General features: G+C 40.0%; 1 protein-coding gene across 2 annotated transcripts in view; it reads left to right on the plus strand.

The window, feature by feature from the left end:
• The window catches only part of ksr2 (kinase suppressor of ras 2), a gene marked incomplete at both ends in the record, with an annotated part of 93685 nt that overhangs the window by 6614 nt on the left and 62820 nt on the right, over window positions 1–24251 (plus strand). The window contains 4 exons of one of the 2 annotated variants that reach the window (XM_083911672.1): window positions 5353–5493; window positions 6845–6995; window positions 21609–21646; window positions 23152–23645. In XM_083911672.1, coding sequence (XP_083767798.1) covers window positions 5353–5493; window positions 6845–6995; window positions 21609–21646; window positions 23152–23645 — 824 coding nt within the window. Of the gene's footprint in view, window positions 1–5352; window positions 5494–6844; window positions 6996–21608; window positions 21647–23143; window positions 23646–24251 lie in introns of both variants that reach the window. The other variant, XM_083911673.1, reaches the window with a different exon arrangement.

Below are 24251 nucleotides of genomic sequence, written 5' to 3' on the forward strand. Positions count from 1 at the left end.
GTGCAAGGGCAGAGACAGAAGGTAAAGTTAATAGAGTGTTTAAAACAGGGATCATTTTCAGCATGCTATTGTTAGCCTGCTAGCCCTATCAGCTTATGCTTGTACACCTGCCCACAGTACAGTATGTTCAGTCCCTTCTGGATTTCGCCACAGCAAAGGAAGTACAGTTTGCCTCGCTGAATTTCCTCAGACTGGGGCTTTAAGATGTTGATGTTGCCTGGTGGTTGGTTTAGCATGTACACATAGATAAGGGGGGCGTTGATAAACTCACATTACCCGGCGGCACTTGCCACATTTTTGTCACCAAACGGTGCTTCTTGAGTGCTCAGTTGTAATCAGAACTTTTTTTCAACAGTAAATTTCAACACACTTGAAAGTTGAGAAAGCTTTTTCTCTATCCTCTCCATTACTGTAACTATAATACTGTTCTTTATTTCAAGTCAAAGGCCTATGACACACGAGATTGTGTTCCTTGAGAACGGCAGCTTTCTTCTTGCAGAAGAAGATGGAAATAAGTCATAATAATCTCCCCCTGAATATAATCAGTAGTCCACCTAACCTTTTATTTTAGGCAAAGATGTAGACTTGAGACTTGAGACTTGGTGACTTGGACTTTAAGTGACTCAAGTCACTGTTTTGATGACAACTTGCTGCAAGCAAAATACAAGACTTGAGATGAGTTTAAAACTTGTGATCTGGCTTTGCTTGAGACATAATGACTCAATTGTTTTGTCTGTGTTCAGTCTAAGTTTTCACTTTACTGTTGACATGAAGTGTCTGTGTAATGTTAGCCTGTGTCTGTGAGGGCTGATGTTAGCTAACGTTAGCCTGATAATGATTGATCTCACTAAATAACAGAATAAAATGTTGGCATTTTTTGAAGAAATTGAAAAATAATTAATCTTAAATCTGTTGTTTGATTACATTATAGTCTGGCTGTCAGTGTTTCTGTGTAGAAGTGAATAAATACGCTTTTTTTCGTTTCTCAAATTTCCATTTATTTCACTGAATATCAGTGATTAGAATACAAATTCAATTAATTTTAATACTTTATGAACAGATTAGAGGGGTGGTCAATCCTTCTCCTGGAGGGCCACTGTTTTATGTTTTACCTTTCTCCCTGCACTTACACACCTGATTCTAATGATGGGCTCGTTGTCGAGCAGCTGGAGCTCGTCATAGGTTTAATAATCATTAGACTCAGGTGTGCTAGAGCAGGGAGAGGTATAATACCCTGTGTTTTCCCTCAAGACTACAGTATCTTGGTGGGAACAAAGTAACTTGACACGACTTGCCTTAACTAAGGACTCGACGTTACCTGTGACTTGATTTGCCAAAGAAAAACTGAATTTGGACTTACTTGACTTGACTTGAGTCACATGTCGGATTTTTGGTTTAGAAAGAGTAACTGCCATGTCATGTGCACTGCTGTAAATACAGAGCTGCTTGCTTGCTAAATGGTAAATGGAAAAATAGAAAGAGCTCTTTCAAAGGGATTTTTTTTAATTAAAGAGTGGGAGAAAATCAAAACAATAAATTCTAAACATATGGACTGCCTCATGAAATCCTCTTGCGGGCCAGTTCTAGCCCCCAGGCCAGTAGTTTTAGACCTTGCTTTGTGTCTTGCCGTTATCTTTGTTGTCTACTAATTATACAAACTAACTTACTTATACAACACTACGATAGTAAAAGAGGGTGGCTGTACTTAGGAACAATTTCCCAATGTTTTCATTTAAATTTTAACAAAATAATGTAGCCTTTTTATAGTCTGTGTAATGTCATGAATAATGTATGGACTGGATCACTACATGTGTACTGCTTTGTGTGACTGCCATCCTCTGGATACAAAAGCAGTGGAAACCATGTTTTTAATCAGGCTCTGGCCCAAAACTGCTGCCGTGGTTTGGACTTGGCTCTAATTCACTAATTTACTAAAAACAGAGCATTGTTGATGTTGATGGGAATTATTTGCAGATGTTTGGTCATAAAAAGTGTTCAGATCAGAGGATCACCAAAGTGATTACAATTAAATCCGATACTTGTTGAAATATAATCCGTGTCTCAAATAATTTGTGGGTCGACTGACTGACAGCTTGACAGACTCTATAGATCCATGCTATTAGCATGCTGCGATGGCGAAAAAGAAATTAAGGATTAGTTCACAACAATCTATGTGAGCAAGATACACTTTGACAACAGAAGTACTGATTGGAAAATGTCTTTCCCTCTCTCTTTCTGTCTCACTCATGTGCACTGAATAAGGACCAGCTTCCTTATCTAACATGTTATGTTGCATTTATGGTATTATCTCATAATAATATAACAATTGCAAGATACATTTTAAGGAGATCTAGCATTAGACTTATAAAATATTGTAGGAATATGATACAGTAAGAAGTCAACACATTTAGCCAGGGTAAATGTGTGTTTCTCTGTAGGTGTGGACCGAGCAGTCATCTTGGGTTAGCAGCCGTGGGCAGCTGCTGTAGGGTTTTCTACATTCAGAGGTGACTTGCGAGTCCCTCCTCCACTGGTTTCTACTTTGGTTTGCACTGATGTAGGCCAGCACTGTCTAATTTCTAGCAGTCATTTTGTAGGTGTATGTTTGGAACAGGGCCATCCAAATGTATCATCCTTAAGTCTTTAAGCATCACGTCACCCACTGTGGGCCTGGACCTTATTCCATCATTTTCAATCAGACAAATTGCTTCAGCCCAGAACTGCTCCACTACAAATATGCTGTATATATTGCTTGCTGTGTCGTAGGCCATAAGAAGTCAAATAAAAACAAAACAAATATGTATGCCTCCAGTATTGCAGCTAGTGTACCTTATTAAGTTGCTAGGTCTCAAAGGAGAAACATAAAGTTCCTCTCCACTCAAAAAGTGTTTTGGTTCTGTTTCTGTCCTCTGTGTCTGACACTGACTATAGTGACTTGTATCTGAGCAATCAGACATTTAAACGCATTCCCGGCAGCTTTAGTTTCTATGTCACTAATTCATAAACCAATTGCTGTCTAATGTGAAACATTGGACACAACTGGCAAAGAAACATGCAACTTTCATTGCAGAGCGGACTGTCAGTACAGAGAGAAAACACTGACAGTCAGACAAGCTTTTGCTTTTTGCTCAAGTACACCTTTTATGTAATTAAGTTTCACTTTGACAAGGGGATGGGACATGAAGGAGACACAAACTCACGGGGTGAAAAGTCCAATGTGGGTTTGACCCAACCATCCACCCTGACCTCTTCCCTAAGCGGAGTTTGAGGCTTGTTATACCACATACAGTATAGAGGTAGTCGCCTCTTATGGAGCACTTTGCTCTGAATGTATAATATTAATGTCCATAATTTTACATAGGAGTCAGTTGAAAGCCTGGCAAGTTGCATACATAGTTTAAAGCCTGCCAAAAACATTTGATATCAACGTTTCTGTGGTTTTGCAGAAAAGTATATTGCCAACATTATTTCTGGTGACCAGGCTGAGATTTCTGGCAGAAAGCCCTGAAGGCTAACTGTGCGTTACAGAGAAACATTCTCATCATTTTATTTTATTTAACAGTGGTAAATGTCATAGATTCCAAAATGACAGACTAAACGCTGTTATTGAATATTAAAGTACTTGGAGGTGACCCCATGATAACCCAGCTCTGTCCCGCCAAGCTCGCTGTCATTACCTCTTTACTTATTTCTTGGAAGTACAGGTTCACTGCCAGGTCACTCTTTCAATACAATACATAACAAGAAATAGCACTTCAATAACATTTTTAATTGCAAGGACATAAAGATGAGTCAATTATGCTGTCCAAAATAGGATAATATCATTGGCCATGTGATTGAAAGCCAGGAAAGGAATGTTCTATTTAATGTAAACATACTTCAGAATACTTTATTTCAACCTAAAATATAAGTAGCTAGAAAACAGAATATCATTTACTCAATTTCTTGGCTTCCTACCAGAAGACGGAGATTGAAGATTGGTAGCAAAGTTGGATCTGAGTCAGCTTTATACACAGTATATAGAGGCATGAGGATTTATTAAAAGCTACTTGTTGTCCCAATACATAGCAGCCCAGCGGAACTATTTTTCAGAAGTAACGTTAAAGGTAAAGTTAGTAAGGCAAACTTACACGATTGGAGTTGCAGAGTAGCACTGTGTGTGTGATATCCACTTGTCCTTGTTGACTCCAGGATAGTGAAGAAGAGTTCAGTTGTTACTGTAGTATATCCAGCATCCTCAACTACTCAGGCTATGATTTAATATGGATATTTTAGGAAAAATTATGTTGGGACTATTTTTTCTTCTCCTACAAGACAGAGAATGTTTTCTGGCTTGACTGTTCATGGATGGATCAGTCAAAAAATCTCATCATTTCTAGCATGTATCTCAAGAGACAATGTAACATTTGATATAGTTCTTAGTTGAGTTAAATGTTTACATGGCAGCATGCTTTAAAGGTTGAGTAAAGTAATGTTTATTATGTCCTCTCAGGATGTAATATTGTGATAATCAGGTGAATTATTAGGGTGCATTACAAGTATTACAAATAAAACCCGAAGGGATACATTCATCAGAAAGTTTTCCTTTGTTCCTAAGTTAAGTTTGTCAGGAGCATGATGGTTTCCTGTGACAAATTCTGTAAGGTAGCATATGAGAAATTTATTTTGGTTGTATTGTTGTCAACGCTGGTGGGATTCAGTTTCTTGCTTACAAACTCTTTGGTAGAATTTATACTTTTGTGGGACATTTAAAAGTTTTCTAAACAATAGGGAGCAAATTGTTGTAATTTGGCTCTGGAGTCTTTTTTTTTCCGGCAAAAAACACACATAAATATTGTTTAAAAGTGTCTTATGTTACTGTATTGTCATTGAGTTTAATTGTAAACAAATGTGACGCCTTCCTGCAAAATCAATATTTAAATTCAATTCTTGCCTTGTTTTTTCCAGTATACAATAGGATTTAATATGTATCCTCTATACAGTGACTTTATCCATTTCTATTTATTGTCAGTCTTGCTTTTGATGAGAACAGGTTAGTTTTCAGAACAGGCCCAGTTAACAGAGGGAGGCTGTTCTGATAAAAAACTAACATGTGTCATGTAGTGCTAAAAAAGGGATTCATGTGAGTTTGTTTTTAACTGCTATCCAGCAGTTTTTTTTCATGTTTTCACTTCCCTTTCCCAGACTTTTGTCTGTTCTTTTTTACAGTAGTATATGCAGTTTTCATGATTTAACAGTAATCAATTGAATTTTAATTTTTATGTAAAAAGGTGAAAAAAGGTTCATCAGTATTAAGAAAGTGTAATGTATTTGCTGCTCTCCCTCACTATATGTTGTTCCTCTTGTTCTCAGGGGAAGTTGGTGAAGTACTTCAGTCGCCAGCTGTCCTGTAAGTGCAAAGTGGCCTTAGAGGAGCGCAGTGTCGAGTTGGAGGACTTCCCTCGCCTCGGCCACTGGTTCCGCATCGTCAACTTGAGGAAGGAGGTCACACAGGTAATATTTCCAGCCTCTATTTTCATCCAAAAAGACACTCGTGTTCCATAATTACAATATGAGAATGTAATATATTACTTCTCAAATTATAAATCTCACTCACTCATCTCATCTCATCTTCAAACGCTTATCCGAGGTCGGGTCGCGGGGGCAGCAGCACTAGCAGGGGACCCAAAACTTCCCTTTCCCGGGCCACATTAACCAGCTCTAAGTGGGGAATCCCGAGGCGTTCCCAGGCCAGTGTGGAGATATAATCTCTCCACCTAGTCCTTGGTCTTCCCTGAGGCCTCCTCCCAGCTGGACGTGCCTGAACATCTCCCTAGGGAGGCGCCCAGTGGGCATCCTTACCAGATGCCCGAACCACCTCAACTGGCTCCTTTCAACGCAAAGGAGCAGCGACTCTACACCGAGTTCCTCACGGATGGCTGAACTTCTCACCCTATCTCTAAGGGAGACTCCAGCCACCCTCCTGAGAAAACACACTTTGGCCGCTTGTACCCACGACCTCGTTCTATCGGTCATTTTGTTTGCGGGTAGGAACGAAGAACGAAAAAATTATAAATCTGGTATCTAATAATGTACGGATCGATGACATCGGCTGTCTAACAAAATCTCCCCAAGAGATCTGAAGACTGTGTTTTACAGAAACATCTACATTTGTTATGTTTCTTCCATCACTTATTCAGGTTTTTCCCCTAAATGTTTCACCTGCCTGTATCTGGCTGAGTTGCAGGGTAATTTATTTTAATTTTAAGTCTGCTCTCTTTTTTTAATTGTTCTGAACTAAACTTGTTGATTTATTTGGCTAACTCTTTTTTTCACAAGCACTGCAAACCTGAAATCTAGATGTTACCTGGCTGGGTTGTATGTGAGGCAAAAGTCCGAATCAGTCTGACCGGGCATCAAACAGTTTACCCCCCCCCCCCCCCCCCCCAGCTCCCTAGAACAAAGACCGTGTAATCTCTGAGTGAGCCCATGTGTGAATATAGCAGGTTCTCTGGCGTATTTGCGGGGATTAACGGTGGAGGTGTCGCCGCACATTAGTCACCCTTTATTAGCTTTAACATGTAATTTTGTCTGATTTGTAGACAAGAGATAAACCCAAATGTGTGCTTTAAAAGTGACACAGACAAGCCAGTGTGTTTTGTCCATGACCTTTCCACTCTTATCTGACAGGAAAACATAATCACTGAAAAAGGTAACACTTTCTCCAAAACTTCTCTTGTCATTTGAGGCGGCCAAAGTGCATCTTTAACTGTAAACCAAGTGTTCCATGTATTAATATGAGATCTCAATGATGTCTGGGTCATGTGTTTGCATGTGTGTGTGTGTGTGTGTGTGTGTTTGGCAGGAGATGAGCCCAGGTGAGGTGACCCTGGAGGGCCTGCTGGAGATGAGCGAGGAACAGGTGTGTGAGCTGCTGCAGAAATTTGGTGCCAACGAAGAAGAATGCGCCCGACTCAATGCCTCCCTCTCCTGCCTCAGAAAGGCCCACCAGCTTGGTAAGGGTCCATTCACACACACAGAGATGAGCTCACACAGAAATATTCATCCATAGAAACACCTGGTATCACCATCTACCACTACTATGTGTGAAATGACATCCCTACAACTTATTTGAAATGTATTTTTTTTTAAATAAACTTCTAATTAGTTTGAAAGGATCTCTTGTACAAGCAACAGCAACAAAGACACTGTTTTTAAGAAGACCTTTTCCCTGGTATTGGAGCGTGCAGCAATGTAATCATACAATAAGACAGAAAAAAAATACAACTTAAAGGGAAATTCCAAAACTCTCTTTTAATAAACTCTGGGTTCACTAACTACGCTGTTGGTGCTTTGTTTTATGTGTAGGGACTTATCATGTTAATGTAGAGGTTTGGTGTTAAATTGAGACGTTTTAATGCGTTCACCTTGCTGCCCCAAGCTAATCAGTGTTAGCCACGGCCAGCTGTTAGCAACTCTCCAGGATATCTCTGTTAATAGTTCATACACGAAAGAAATTGTCTCAATGGCTTATTTGATGAGTGTATTTGCCGAAAAAGACCCTGGGATGATTTTACAGCAAAGTTACATTATTATTGCAGTTGTAGAAAATTCTCTCTGGTGCATTCAAGGGCACTCTTGTGAATTGAGAACCAACTCTTGAAGAGCCATTGAATGTTCTCATTTGTCCAGGTCATCGTTATCCTCAAAGCGATTTCAGTCAAAAGTCACTGGACTTGGTTAGTTGTCTAGGAAGACGTTTCACCTCTCATCCAAGAGGCTTCATCAGTTCATGTACGCAACTGACCAGGCTGGGACTGGTCCAAATGTCTGATGTGGAGATCCACATTCACAAGGCCGATGATGTCACTGGGACCCTTTGTGCTCCAAGTGCCAACGACTGTCGTTGGAGTGACAGTTGTGGGTGGAAAGTTGGTTTTGACTTTGTTAGTGCTCTACTGGGTCATAACGACAGTCGTTGGAGTCACAGGAGGCCATTTGTGAACAGTTGTTCTATGAGGTTAGATTGTTGAATTTCCTGGGAAGGGATGAAAGGGCAGCATTGTAAATTGGAAATAAGTGGTGTCTCAGTCCTCCTCCTCTGTTTAGTGATGGTTTCTCTACTTTTACATAGATGGCTTCTTTTACTCCTCTTTCAAACCATCTGTCCTCTCCGTCCAGGATGTGGACATTGTTGTCATCAAAGGAGTGCGCTTTCTCTGTCCGGCAGAGTCCAGGCCTGAGGAGTTAGCTCTCCTGTGGTGGGCCATGCATTTTTGTTTCTCCAATGTAGAGCAGCTAAGTTTTGTTCATAATAAAGTATCTTTTGTTAGACAGTTTTGAGTAGTACTCATTCTATGGACACAATTCATTGCCATATTCTTAAACCCACTGGTATGCAACTAATAACAACTTATTTAATTAAAATTTTAAACTAAATTCTTATAATTTATAGAACAGGTGGGTTCACTTGCTCGTCCTCTGGGCCTGATTTCTCAACAACATAGCTTATAAATTATTTACTTTTGACAGTGAACTTGCAGATCATAAATGTTGGAGCATCCTTGAACGCCACCACCACAGAGTGAGTTTAACTATGATGTATTATTTATGTCAGACTACAGTTTGAATTTTATACAACCTGAAATACATCAAATCCATCTGAGAATCTATAATATGGCTCAAAAACAGAAAGCAGTAATGTAAAATATTTACAATGTAAAGTTAATGAGCTAAAAACCTACAAAAACAGTGTTGTGATGCACAATGAAAAAGCAGGAGAAGGATGCTTGTTTACATCCTGCTATATTCAGCAGCAGCTAACAATAACCTCATTATCCTGCTCTATAGAATGTGTAATATGTACTGTATTAATCAATTTTAATGAATTCAGAAAAGGAGAATTTTTCTTGAGAGATATAGAAGAGGAGTGGAGAAGAGCTCTCTTTGTTTAGTATCTATTTATATCAAGAGTGTGGTCTAATACAGTATATATCAATATAAATCAATGATATTTGATATATTCTGATAACTTTTAATTTATTAAAAAACTTTTTTTTTTTTTTAAGGGACTCAGAGTGACATTTTTTCAGAAGAGGCTTCTTTCTTGCCACCCTGCTATACATGTAGAATATGTATAACATTGTTGTCACATGCACAGATGGACCATCCTCTGCCATTTAGACTTGTAACTCCTTCAAGGTCACCATGGGCCTCTTGGTAGCTTCCCTGATCAATCTTTTCCTGGCTCAGCCATCCAGTTTGGAGTGATGGCCTGATCCAGATAAGGTCTGGGTGGAGCCATATGCCTTTCACTTCTTGACAATACTCTGAACGGTCCTCAGAGGGATAGTTAAAGCCTTTGAAATCTTTCTCCCAACTTGTGCCTATACACAACTTTATCCCGGAGCTCTTTTGAAAGCATTTTTTTTTAACCACGGTGAATGATTTGTGTTACCATGCTTTCCTGAGTGATCGAAAACACCACAGTTGATGTCAGGTGGAGGCCAATTAACTTGGTGTGTAATCTGGAAAGTGATTAGTTATACCTGAGAATATTTATAATGGTTATTCTAAAGAGACAAATGGCTTTTTCTACGCTGCTATTATTTTTTTTTATTATTAATATTCAGAAATGTGTTAAAAAAATCACTTGAATGTTGTAAGGCAAAATGTGTAAATCACGCACAAAAAATATTATTTATTATTATTTATTTATTATCATTTCAGGCTGTAAAACAAAAAAGTGACTATTTCAAAAGGATATCATAACTTTCTATAGGCACTGTAAGACCACAGTACAGTATACAGTAAGTAATTAATAAGATTTGTGCGGTTGTGTCAACTATGCAGATATTAAAAAAAGAGCCTTTAGAATATAATCCATACATCCACATACTGAATATTTTATACATAGAGGTTGCAATTTATCATTTCATGGCACAAAAAAACCCATGACATTATCTTTGAATTCTTCAGGCGCTCTTATGCCCTATGTATGTCAACAATTTGTGTATTTTTATAACATTTAATTCAGCACTCATGTAGCCAAAATCCATCAGAGCTTACAATTGTTTAAATTGTTATGTGATATGTAAAGCAGTCTTTGCTGTGGTGTCAATTCACTGCCAGTCATAGAGATAACTTATAAAATACACAGTATGTTCAGTACTGTTTGAGTTCCGGTAGGTGGCACTGTTCCCTACATATGTTTAGCCACAGTTGTTCAGTTCTTCTTCTTCTTCTTAACAAACTGTTAATTAAACTGGATCACTGCTTGTGTGGAGGACCACCACGATGGGATTATGATGTTGATAAAACACTACTGTGTTATTATGAATCGTTATTACAGCAGTCATTGACAGCTATTTGATTTAATTTAGTGTGGGTGTTACTTCAAATTGATTAATGGATTTATTTATGGATATAGAAGACAAACAATCAAATGTATATCATGTAGGCTTAAACATTTATTTTGACCATGATAGAAAACTGGACATAACACTCACACACAACATGCACAGAATCCCTAAAACAATAATCAGCAAAACCAAGGACATCCTACAAATGTTAAACGTAAATAATGTCAATAACCTGTCCTAGTGTCTTCCTTTTCTTCACAAAATGCAAATGTCATTTAGTCATATGATCATCTGAAAGAATCTGCAGCGCGCTTTCCTTTCTTTAATGGGCCAAACTGTCGAATATGAAACCAAAGGTGTTGTTGTTATGTTATTGTTTCACCAGTTAGGATTGGAAAACTCTCACAAGCACCAGGACTCATAAATCGTATCACATAAAGTGGCCAGGGCCTTTAAGAACCCTTTGTAAGTGCAGCCAAAATGCACTGCAACACTGACATAAAACATGTTAATAGTGCAAAAAAGAAAAAGTTGTAGAAGTTCAAATCTCACAACACACCAGTTATAGTTTATTCCTGCTTTAAATAGAGTTTCTTTTCCAGGTTCTCCAATCCTTTCTTTGAATTTTGAAGAAGTTTCTTAGCAGTGCATTGTCAATATGAAGCCAAATCCTTTTATCTGCTCTGATGGCTTTTACATGACACCCTTGTTCAACCACTCTTCTACAACAAAGAAAAATTCATTAGTGAGCTTCCACTTACCACATGTGGCAAAAAAAGGCAACTCTCTAAATCCTGATGTCATGTGTTGAGTTACTATAAAGAATACTTTTTATTATATTTAGTGTTTATGTAGCTGCAGAGGTTTATATAATGGTAAATGTTGTCCTGAAGGCAGCATGTTGACTTGTAAAGGGTAAATGAATGCATTCATAATGCTTTTATCCAAAGCACTTTATATTATATTTTCCAACCAGGTTTTAGATTTTGTTTGTTTTGTTCCTAAGAATCAATTCAAAGATGGTCATCCAGTATTTGTTGTTTATTTTGTGGCTTTTACAATCAGTGCGGACTTGTATAATGCATCGGCTGAATGCATTTCTTTGTTTCATGATTACTCGCCAGGTGGCGTTGCTGACCGCGCTTTGTTTTGTCTGTTAGGGCAGAGCTTCTGCAATGATACAAATGAACCAGAAGGGGGCAGTAGATCATCACTAAAACTGTGTTGTTGGGTCTAGTGACAACCTTTTGTAAACCCGTTTGATAACATATCTGTTTCTCCTCTACTCCCACACACACACACACACACACACACACACACACATACACACACTCTAACTGTAACAGATGTCCTTTCAGACGGAAGGCTTTGCTGAATAATTAACAAAATTAACTTGATGAGTGGTTTTTCTTCAATGTGCCCTTAACAAAACTGTGCTTCATTTTAAGAATGTTTTATTAGAGTTTTAACTTGGCTGTTCCTCAAAACACTTTTTGATTATTCTTTTTTCATGTAATGAATAAGGATTCAGGCATTCAGACAAACACAGCACAGCCCTGTAAACCAGTTTCTTTGATTCTGCAGGTACTCGGCTGTCCTCTCGAAAATATTCACACCTCTCTGTTGCTTGTTTGTCAGACTGCTGGAGTTGCTCACCACCTGTGTGCTCCTCTATCTTCCTTTCTGTCTCACTGGCTTGATTGGGGATGGAGGCGGATGCTGTACAGACAGACAGACAGGCGTCCCACCCGCCCATGCCTCAGTCCAGCTGGGTTCAGACCAGTCAGGCTTCAGGCGTCTCTGGAGACAAGCTCTCTATCGCTGTCACTGTGTAGAACTGGTATCGATAATTAAACAGTTCTAGTCAAAATACACTTCCACCGATACGTTTGCTGACTCTTTTTTTCTACGTAGCCTTTTTTTCATTTGTTAAAAGAAAGAAACGGGAAAAAAGTAAGATAAGATAAGATAGCTGAGGTGAGAGCTACCCATCATTGTATTAACAAAGTGAAATCTGTCATCATGTATAAAAATTTAAGGGATGGTTTCATAGATAAGTAAAAGCCATAGATTGCAACATAAATTATTGCATGACCTGTCTATCACACCAGGTAGCTCATCACTGAAAAAGTCCTGGAAAATTATCTCTAAAAACGAGTAGGAACTCTGACCTTATGAAGGCATTATGCATTTAAACAGACTTACATTTGGATATGTTTCTTAAAAACGACGTGTCGTTTTTGTCAGTTAAATCAAAAACAAATCTTCATTTAAGGTTAGATAGTTTTTTGCTCAGTTGTCATCATATGACCTAAGCATGGGACGAAGCCTGTCTCGGTCGGTCGACCTTCCAAGTCCATGTTCTGACTGTATTTTTTTTTGTCTTGTTTTCACAGGCAGCTTCTGTTGTCTGGTTTCCTGTGTTCATTCAGTCTGTTTTCACGGTCCTTGACCTGTTTAGTATTCCTTATAGCATGGCATGTTTTCCTCACAGGGGAGTGTCAAAATAGAGTCTAAGCTGTTAAAGTGCAGACTCCCTGTGAGTTGAAGACTCTGGTCTCACTCAGCTGATTCTGGCGGTCTCTGTTGATGTTGTTGTTGTTGTTGTTAAGTCAGTCTTGAATCAACATCTATAGTGTTGAATGATTCCTCACCAAAGAGAGTTTTAAGTATTTTTCATCTATGCTTTCATTGGGTGTTTATCAACATTCATATGTTTTGTATTCAGCATTGGTTGATTGGGATAGTAGCACTGTAATTTTCACATATTTATGGATGAATTAATTGAACCTTGAGCAGCTAGTTTACTCAGAGTGCGTCAGGACATGCGATGGGTGCAGATTAAGGAAAGCCCTCTCAGCGGTCTGCTCTTCCCACACACTGCAGATTTTTAATTCAAAGACATCATTACAGATTGAATATTACTTTTTCTTCCACTTTAGAACAGTAGTAGGAATTTCAAATGAAAAATGATATCCCTGCCATAGACTGGGAAAGGATAAAGGAACATGGGGGGCATTCACATCTGACCCCCAAAACCATCTTTGAACAGAAGAATGGGTTATTATAAAAGTTCTTCATACAGGTCATACTAAGCTAACTCCATCCACTGGAAAAGACCATGAGGTGTGGTTGAAAGCTGTTGAAAATGCTAGTACTTTAAATTTTCTTTGTCAAATCGAGGGTTACATCTGCTGCTTTAACCCTGAAGGTCTCTGGGTCAGGGTCGCTGGTTTCTGTCTTTCTCTGTTTCATTTCTTCCTCTTTTCCCTATGTTTTTTTTCTGTCTTCCTGCTTAGTGTTAATCAATCAATCATCTGCTTCTTCTCTTCACCTTTGCTCCCTGCCTCAACCGTACTCCCCTTACCTCACTCCCCTTTCTGGCTCTCCAAAGGCAGGGTCTGGCCACACAATAACACTAATGGGCTCTCTAAAAGGGGGACCAGCTAGAGATGTGTGAATGCACCACAGCACCCCCACCACCTCCACCACACAGCGGTGAGAGGCACTTTCAGCTGAGAGAAATACAGGCTGTGTGGCCACATCTCCCTTGTAGATGGATCTGTATGTATGTGTCAACATGTATACATGCAAGAGTAGACGACATACTTATGGTTATAAGGGCTACACATCCTCATGAGAGTATTTAGTTCTTCTACACTTTGAAGCAAGAAGCGGAGGATGTTCTTACATCTTGAGTCTTTTTAAAGAATTATATTTTTCTCTTGAAAATGTGGAGGTTGTCGCCAAAATACAGATATATTCAACCATCATGAATGAGAGCACAGAAAAGGATTTACAGATTTATGCCACATGTTATTTTTCAAAGAGAATATGTTGCTCCAGTTTATGAGTCATCAGGAATTATGTTAAAATTGGCAGACATGGACATTCATATACGTTACAATCTTGGCAGTTTATACATCACATAAGTGGAGCAATAGAGAACATAATAAGTGAATGTATGTTGCTCTGTGGTGTAATGGTGGAGGAAGGAAACTAATGCAAGTTAATAGATTTTTTTTTTTCACTACAGGCTCTCGGGATTGCAGTCCACGAGTTGCAATGAGGATGAGTCATACAATTCGGAGGCAGCCGGTCGGTCCTTTGTGCCGCAATATACACACATTATCCAGCCCACCCCTCTAGACAAGTCCTCACACACACACACACACACACACACACACACACACACACACACACACACACACACACACCACACACACACACACACACACACACACACACACACACACACACACACACACACACACACATTTTCACATGGACAGTTTTCTGGAATATGAGTTATTCTGTTGATCAGGATAATAGTGTTGGTCTTTGCTTAACACGACAGGTCACCTCTGTGCCTTTCCTCTGTAATCTTTGATAGCTGACAAGGCATGTGACCATGCCAGGCCTTGAGACAGCTTCACATGCATACAAACAACTAATTGGCTTCAAATGTCATCAGCAAGAAAAAGAAATGAAAAAAGCAGGAGAGGAAGGCGAGAAAGGAGATTGGAGGAGAGGGAAAACGAAGGAGGCATGTGGGGGAAGACAGACGTGGAATAACATGAGAGAGAATTAGAGTGAGAAAGAGGGAAAGACGACAGGAGGTGAAGAAGAAACGTGGTCATGTCGAGAAGAGAAGAGCAGATGCAACGGGGTAGGAAACCGACTAGAAGAAGCATTGAGTGAACCCCCAATACCCATCTTCCTGAACAACCCAGGGTGCTCCTTATGATCTGTTAATTAATTAACGTTGAGTCCCACTGATTACACGGCAAGAATGTCCACAAACCCTCAACTTAAACGTCACGATTAAGCAGGGACACTGCATCTATTGAATGCAGCCATTGCCCTTTTCACCAAATCCTTTTTACAGTGGCAGTAAGACAGACCAGCTCCTGCCCCAGTGGCATTTCACTTCCATTTAGCCCAAAGAAGCAACACATCTAGAGGTAATTAGTCCAATTATGAGGCTGTTATCTGTCTTTCTCAAAGCCTCACCACATGTTAAGATTGCCCTATTAATGGTGTTGGGGTGTGCCATCTGCATTAATCACCGCAGAGGAGAAGCTAAATTCTTCAGGTGCATTGTTTGGTTTGACAGTTGATGTGGAGATGCAGGGTTATTTAGGTGAGAGGAGAGAATGGAAGATTGATGACGATGAGGCTCCAAAAATTACATCTGAAGTCATGCTGGGAATGCATAAATGCAACCAACATTCGCTAATCTTTGGAGGATTGGTCCGAACTGTGGGAGGACACTGTTGCTAGAGATTGTGACATTGAGTACTTGCTCAAAGCGTCAGGATTTTTTTCGTAGAGTTTAAAATGAAAATCGTTTCCAAATGCCTCGTGATCCTTTTGTTCTATGACACAGTTCAACGCATTGAATTCATCTAACTACAAGTTAATAGTGCTTAAAGCTGCAGTTGGGAACTTTTATAAGAATACGATTGCCATATTTGCTGAAGCTGTTACTGTATCTTGATAGTACATGAGACATAAAATCTGTGAAAATATAATGTTCCTCTGCCTCCACGCACCTGAAGGGAAACAGCCAATCAGACTTGAGGAGTCTTGTGAACGCCGATCAAACTGCCAGACTAGGCAGCGCTGATCAAATCATGACTCAAGAATCAAGATTCTGTTACTGTACTCTTGAAATGTTTTTAGTTTGCCACGATACCAGAATTTTCGATACGATACTATTATAAAAAATGATATTTAATACGTTGATCACGGACAAAAGTGAGGGGAAAAAAGACATAGGCACACAAAAAAATTACTTTACGACAACAGCTTAAGTTTCTCCGAGGTGCACCTGAATGCACCATGAAGCCCACAGCTTTACCTTCAGATTTTCTAGAAATTTTGAGTTGGTGTGCTTGTTATTATTAATTTAGTTGATGTAATTGTGTATCACGATATTTCGATATATGATTTTATCACAATAGGATTCCATTGGAAGAGGATTGACAATGTAATCCATTATGTGTATAATGTATAATAATGTTAAATATTCTTAATAAAGTTATTTGTTTAGGGAAGCAGTCTTTTGAGTACCTTTGCAGAGTCATATCGGTGCACAATCCACATAGAAAAGGCCTGTTTTCATTCCCATCTCAAAAATTCGGCCGACTTTTTGGTAATCAGTGAACCCCCCCCCCCCTAAAATCAATATCCCATATGGATCGGCCCCTACAATGAACTACAAGAAAAGCAATGTGGCTATATGAATTCAGCAGCAGTAGGAATGCTTTTGCAGAAATTGATTGAGTGTAGTGAAGCTTTGATATCAGCTGGCTACTGCTCTGTTGAAATGGCTTCTAGAAGTCGTGTTAAACTCCAAGACCCGATTTAAAAAAAAATCTATTAAAACTCTGCATGAAAACCAACTTCTAAAACGTACTCTCTACCTAGCAAAAGCCACGCAAATTAACCTAAATCTCAAAGGGGTTACGTTCAGTGTGTGTGTCATCTTGTGTGGCAGCAGGTTTTTTCGGTTTGCCTAAGGCTTTTGTTTATAGGTGAGACCATATCAAACAAGAAATTCACAAGTCAAGTCTTGTTACTATTTTGCTAAAGCAGTTGCTAAGATACTAGTGTGCTTGATGAATTGACTCTATACATGAAGCAACGGTTTCATGAGTGTGATTCAAGTTTATTGTTTTCGTTCGCAGAGAAATTTCACTCGGGCGTCAGCTTGATAAGCACTGTCTAAAACCTTTTTAAAGTGAGGCGGCCTCGTACAATGACTAAAGGGAAGCTCATTTAAATCAAAGCGAATATGATTCATATTGGTTCACAATCCACATAGAAAAGGTCTGTTTTCATTCCATCTCAAAAATTTGGTCTGTTACTCCAGCATAATCTGTTCAAATGTCGGTAACACCAAGTCACTCTTTTCACTGTTCAACAATATCACCTGATCTCCAGTTTCTATACCACCCCACTTGTAGTAGACTGCCTTTTGTAACTCTCTTATGTCTTTCTTCAACACCAAAATCCAGACAATCCACCAGGATCTCGGTTCAAACTCCTCCTCCAAGTTTCACTTCCGACCTCCACCCACCTGCCCACCCCTTCTCCTCTTTCGAGCTCCCCACCCTCTCAGAGATCTCCGATCTCATCCATTAGTCCAAGCCCACCACATGTCAGCTGGACCCCCTCCCCACAGTTCTGGTTAAATCCTGCCTCCCCTCTCTGGTCCCCCTCATTTCTGCCTCTATCCACTCCCCTATCACCACTGGAACTGTTCCTACATCATTCAAAAACGCTGCAATAACCCCAATCCTGAAAAACCTGGTGAAGATCCTACCAACTACAATAATTTCCTTCCTATTTCAAATCTGCCCTTCATTTCCAAAATCCTTGAGAAAATAGTCTCTACTAAACTCCACTCTCACTTATCACTTAACAACCTGTATGAACAGTTCGTGTCTGGTTTCCGTCCACTCCACAGTACCGAAACCACACTTGTAAAAATCACCAATGACCTCCTCATGGCAGCTGATTCTGGTCTACTCACTATCTTCATTCTCCTCGAACCCAAGTGCGGCCTTTGATACCATCAGCCACCCCATCCTCCTCAATAGATTACGTTCCATCGGCATCACCCACACTCCACCAAACTGGTTCCGATCCTACCTTTCAGGCCGCACTCAGTTCTTCCAACTCAAATCCTTCACATCCCAGCATTCCCCCCGTCACTTCAGGTGTGCCCCAGGGCTCTGTCCTGGGGCCCCTCCTTTTCATCATTTACCTTCTTCCCCTCGGCAATAAGCTTTCGTAAGTACAACATCAGTTTTCACTGTTATGCGGATGACACCCAGCTTTACCTCTCCAGTAAAACGACCTCCACCCTCCCACCTTCATCCCTTGCTGACTGCCTAACAGACATAAAATCCTGATTCTCCTCCAGTTTTCTCAAACTAAACAGTGACAAAACCGAGGTTCTCCTCATTGGTTCCAAATCAACACTATCCAAAACCAACAGTTTCTCAATAGCCATCAACAACTCCACTGTCTCCCCCTCCCCACAGGTCAAGAGTCTGGGTGTCATCCTCGACAGTACTCTATCTTTTCACTCTCACATCAATAACATTACCCGGTCTGCTTATTTTCACCTACGCAACATCAACCGCCTCCGCCCCTCCCTCACCCACCATACCACTTCTGTTCTTGTTCATAGCCTTGTCACCTTTCGCCTGGATTACTGCAATTCTCTCCTCTCCGGTGTCACTCACAAATCCCTCCATAAACCCAGTTAGTCCAGAACTCAGCTGCCCGCATCATCACAAGGACCCCATCCATCCACCACATCATCCCTCTCCTACAACAGCTCCACTGGCTCCCAGTCAAGTTCTGCATTGAATTCAATGGTGTCCTTGGGTGCTTAGAAAGGTGCCTATAAATAAAATGTATTATTATTATTAAGAAGAGCAATGTGGCTATATGAATTCAGCAGCAGTAGGAATGCTTTCGCAGAAATTGAGTGTAGTGAAGCTTTGATATCAGCTGGCTACTGCTCGGTTGAAATGGCTACTAGAAGTCGTGATAAACTCCAAGACTCTATTTAAAAAAAAAAAATCTATCAAAACTCTGCATGAAAACCAACTTTTAAAACTTACTCTCTAACAAGCACAAGCCGCAAAAATTAACTTAAATCTCAAAGGGGTTACGTTCAGTGTGTGTTCTTCATCTTGTGTGGCAGCAGGTTTTTTCGGTTTGCCTGAGGCTTTTGTTTACAGGTGAGATCATATCAAACAAGAAATTACCAAGTAAAGTCTTGTTACTATTTTGCTAAAGCAGTTGCTAAGATACTAGTGTGCTTGATGAATTGACTATACATGAAGCAACGGTTTCATGAGTGTGATTCAAGTTTGTTGTTGCTCTCGCAGAGAAATTTCACTCGGGCGTCAGCTTGATAAGCACTGTCTAAAACCTTTTTAAGGTGTGGCGGCCTCGTACAATTACTAAAGGGAAGCTCATTTAAATCAAAGCGGATTTGTGAACAATCATGTCAGATTTCGCAAGGTTCTAATTTTTAAACAGACAGTACAAATTGGCACCTCACGTGCACCTCTAGACCTGACCAAAAGCAATCAGCTTCCTGTTGCCTCACATATTCTCAGCCTCTGTGGTGTGAACTCTTCAGTGGCTGTTGATTAGTTTCAGTCGCTCATGAGGGGTCAAGATGAACTTTTACATTTTCTGAGTGGCCTGTTGTGGTTTTATTCCTGCTAATAAAGGAGGCTTGATTAAGCATCCCCATCATCTCCCCCTTCATATGTGGATGAGCGGTCTTGTGGAGCCTTTCTGCATCTTCATGTCTTTCTGAAGGGGTTTTTAGGGTTGAGATGTCGGCCCCTCGGATGTGGGTTCAGGCACAAGTGTGAGCATAGTCATCAGTCAGCCACACTGAGGAAGAGTGGCAGCGACAGCTTCACTCGAGCGACGCTACTGAATAATATCCATTGGCGTGAATTACAGTTGTCAACAGGCTGTATATTCCAGAGTCTAATCAGTCCTTGCAAATGTGATCTGTATTTCTGGAACATCGGTCGATGTGAAATATTAATATGACTGTATGTCTTCGAATGTAAGTTTTTCAGTCCACATCTTGTTTCAGATATGTTAAATGTGAAGAGCTGTATCTTCATCATACATATCATACATGGCACCCTGATACACATGCATCCATTCTTCCTTTTTTTCAGAAACACATTTTTGGGAAATATTTTCGTAATATAAGGAAAAGTTTCCAAACAAGCCTCCATGATATGTTTGAAGTCCCAGAGCAGGCAGCCTGTTTTCATGGAAGAGAAATTGACAACTACTGGTTGCGTGCCCATCAAGCATCCAGTGCTGGGAAGCTAGGCGACCCCACACATCAAAAATCACCTCTTTAGACATGTACCATGATTTTGTCACTATGAATAAACCCTTTTCCCATGACATGTAGACATGTGAGTCATTGCAAATGTTGATTCCTTCCATTTTTAACAGCTTAAAGTATATTCCTGTTTAAACAGACTGTTGGCTTCTGTTTGTCATTAGCGGTGATTATTGTAACCTTTGACTTTATCAGAACCCCAAGTGATTTTCTGACGCAGCTGTTAATCCTTTGTACTTAAGATTCAAGTGCTCGACTGGACTTTTACCTCAGCAACCAAGGATATCCAAAGTCCTCCCACTTTGCTACTCTATTCAAGGAGAAAACTCAATGAAGATGGGACATGGTTTAACAAAATAATTTCATCCATTTAACATACCTTTTATAAAAAAAGTTAAAGAGCACCCAGATGATAAATACTAGGTGATGGACATAAAGACATGTTAAAGTCTGAGAATAATGCACACAATGCTTTTTTAAAAAAAATGGTGGTAATTAAATGAATATATGTTAATGAGAGCATTGTCTGTTGTGCAGACTTGATTTCTCTCTTTTTAATAAATATTAACTTGGTTTTAAAGTTCTCTGAGAATTACTCAAATAACTATGTTATCTTGCTGCAGTATTAACTGTTTTTAAACCCTCCAAGCTGCAAGATATTAACTCCACCACTGTTTCTGTTAAAACAAAATGTTTTGCTTTGTGTCTGTAGTGCTAAACATAACCTTTGGTGAATGAAAACTTGCAGCGTTTTTGGGGTTTCAACACTCCCCCCCAAGATGACTAAATTATATATTTTTTTAAAGAAAATGAGCCCCTTATAAATCCCTGTACATTTAGACCCTTGTGACTTTGCAACTTTCTCTTCCCACAACTGGTTGTTCCTCGCAGCCTCTTCTTCATAATGTTACAGAATAGGAAAGGCTGCAGGCTTTTTTTCTATGGAGTTATTTTCCGTGGTTCATTTGATGTTGCTGGTGTTGATATTGTGTTTGAAGTATGGGTTCTTGATGCTTATAGTTCCTTAGAGACAATGTCGCAGGGAAGAAAAATAATGACAGAACAAAAAAAGGGAAAAAAGCATAGTGTTGTTGACAGAAATTTGCATTAAATGTGGCCTGGCGGTCAATAGCAGTTTTTGAAGACTGAGGTAGATTTTTGCCCCCAGTCATGTATGAGATACTGCATCTGCTGAGATGTACCCCAGGATCTATTCTACCAACATTGTGTTTTGTTTTGCTGAACAGCCTTTTGGCTATGCATAACTACAGATGAGAAGACAAGTAGGATGTTGCAGATTATTTCAACTGTGTCTCTGCCAGATCAATAAACACATTTTCTTTTTCTTTTTCTTCCTGAAGAACAACTTGAAGAGGATAAATTGCACAGTAATGGAGGTAAAGTATTTTCATCTAAGCTCAAAAAACACTTGTTTTGGCTGCTCACCTTCAGTTATTTTTCCTCTGTTGCTCTCTTTGTCATTCAACAGAAAGTTTAGTTTCGGTAGAAGTTGGCTTGTTTTATGACGCATGCAGCTTTGACCTGGTCTGTTTTGGTGCACTTCCATTATTTTCACTCTGTTGCTCCATCCATTCATGTTTAATCTGCTCCGCGTCAGCATATTTGAACACCACCGCACTACTAATACGTTCACATCAGATAACTGCAGAGTTAATTCTTCATTACCCAAATTGAGCACATTTGCTGGTTGTCTGCCTCCAGCCAGGAATACTCTTACTGCTGCAATCAAGAAGTAGAGCTAATGGATGTTTTAGTATTAAGTGCGTGACAACATCCACTTTAGTTTAACTTGATACACCATATTACACAAAAATATTCACTTCAATTATAGCAAAAACCTCGCTCACCTATTTGCCCAGGTTTTCATACACGTTCCCCTACAAGATTCTACAATGGGGAAACTCTCTGTGGTAAATTCAACATCAACATCTAATTATTCAGTTTAATGAAGTTCCGATGAAGTTGAGTGAAGAAGTTCCAAAGTTCCAATATATGAGGGAAACCGTAATGTTGTATTTCCCCTTTACCTTCAATGTATAGGTTTTGAGGCAGAAAGCTTACAGAAAGCTTACAGATAGGGATTAACCATTTTGCAGTAGCCATGGTTACATAACGTCACGGTTTGTTCCTTTTATTGTTGCCCTGTAAAAAAGCGATTCATGTTACACGTGTGTGTGCATTGGTTTGTTTTGTGTGTGAGAGTCGTCGTGCCACTCACCTGAAGCGTTGACTAGAAAAGGTGTAAAAAGTCCGCCTTAAATCAACAGCATGTTGAGCATTGTGTATACATAATGAGCAGGGAGTTGATGTAGAAGATAGATATCCAGTTTACCTTCAAAAATACGGACAAAAAAAACACTTTGAATATGTTCCAACATCTTTAAGATAACCACCAACCTCTTTATGCTTAAGACAAGGTAACAAAAAAAAGTAACAAGTGGATGTAAGGTTAGTAAACTGGAACAAAACAGTTTAAACTCACAACATATTGCTGTTTGCTTTCTGAATCTTCGGGGATATGTAGTAGTTACCTGGATGTAACTCCTGTTCTATGAGCACATGCTGAATCTTCTAATTTCAGTATACAGTAGGTGTCTTTTTCCCTCCATAGTATGGAACAATAAATTCCTTGATAAATAATCGTGTATAAATTTCCTCTGACAAAAGCGTGATATCTAAATCTCCTATCGTGACATTGCTACTTACAGACAGATATCTCAAAATGTGGGTAATTTGAACCAAAACTTTTTGCATGGCTAAACACTCCACCACAGAAAGAAAATACAGTTTGTTCTTTTGCATTTAATACAGTTTGTCACAACCAGGTGTTATGTTGGCATTAAATCAAATCTATATATCTGTCCTCTTCCAACAGGGAGCCAGGCGAAGCAGGACTGGTCCATCCAGTGGCCAACCTCTGAATCGGGAAAAGAAAACACTCCGGTGTGCCAGCCAGAGGTCAGTCAGTGGATCCGTTTCCAGCTCTCCCAAAGCCCCAAAGTCCAGTCCAAGTATAACCAGCACATGTGCCACAGCCCTCAGGCGCTGGCCCCCCCTTTATATGCCGATCGACTGACTGTCGACAGCCCAGCCACAGGGCTCTTCCCTCCTTTGGACTTTGGTCATCGCTCCTTGCCCCCATCACCCCGCCAGAGGCATTTTGGCCACACACCTCCTCGGACTCCCTTGGTGGTCAACACCATGACCCCGCCTGGCACTCCCCCCATGCGGCGAAGGAACAAAGTGAAAGCCCCGGGCACGCCACCTCCACCAAGCCGCAAGCTCATCCATCTGCTGCCGGGCTTTACCGCACTGCACCGCAGCAAATCCCATGAGTTCCAGCTGGGGAACCGCTTGGATGACACACAGACACCAAAGTAAGTGTTTTACTCTTCTAGATTTTTAAGGGAAAAAACAGTTCGCACTTTTCTTACTTAAAAATTCTAACCAGCAATGGGTCTGAAGCTGCTTGATTGACGGGTCTTTTAACGCAGGAAGGAAAACTAGACAAAAACTAATTTCGAAGTTATTAACGTACTCTGATACTGTCAAAGGTTTGTTTACACGTGTAAAACACACTTCTCATTCTCAGTTTGTACATCCTTGATTCCTTTCCTCTCCTCCTCTCCTCACATCTTAGTCTCTCCCAGCTGAGATGCAAGAGATGCCAGTAGAGAGGAGTTGAAGCAACAGGGATTTAACAAAATAAGACATCCGTGCATTAGAACTGTCATTTTAAAGCAATGTCAATTAAATTAATGATGTGTGGCACAGCTGCCATGGTGTGTCACGCCTCTTTTATACGTCACCACTGCCAAAAAGAGGACACCTGTGCATCCTCGCTCATAGCTCCTCTGGTAAGCCTCCTCGCTCCTAGGGATGCATTTTAAGAATTGAGACATCCTTCAAGAGGGTTCAGTGAGATGGATATCTGATAGTCAGGAGGACAGAGGAGGACAGTCAGGAGGACAGAGGAGATGAGG

The sequence above is a fragment of the Echiichthys vipera genome (genome assembly GCF_963691815.1).
Source record: "Echiichthys vipera genome assembly, chromosome: 4".
NCBI classification, from domain to species: Eukaryota; Metazoa; Chordata; class Actinopteri; order Perciformes; family Trachinidae; genus Echiichthys; species Echiichthys vipera.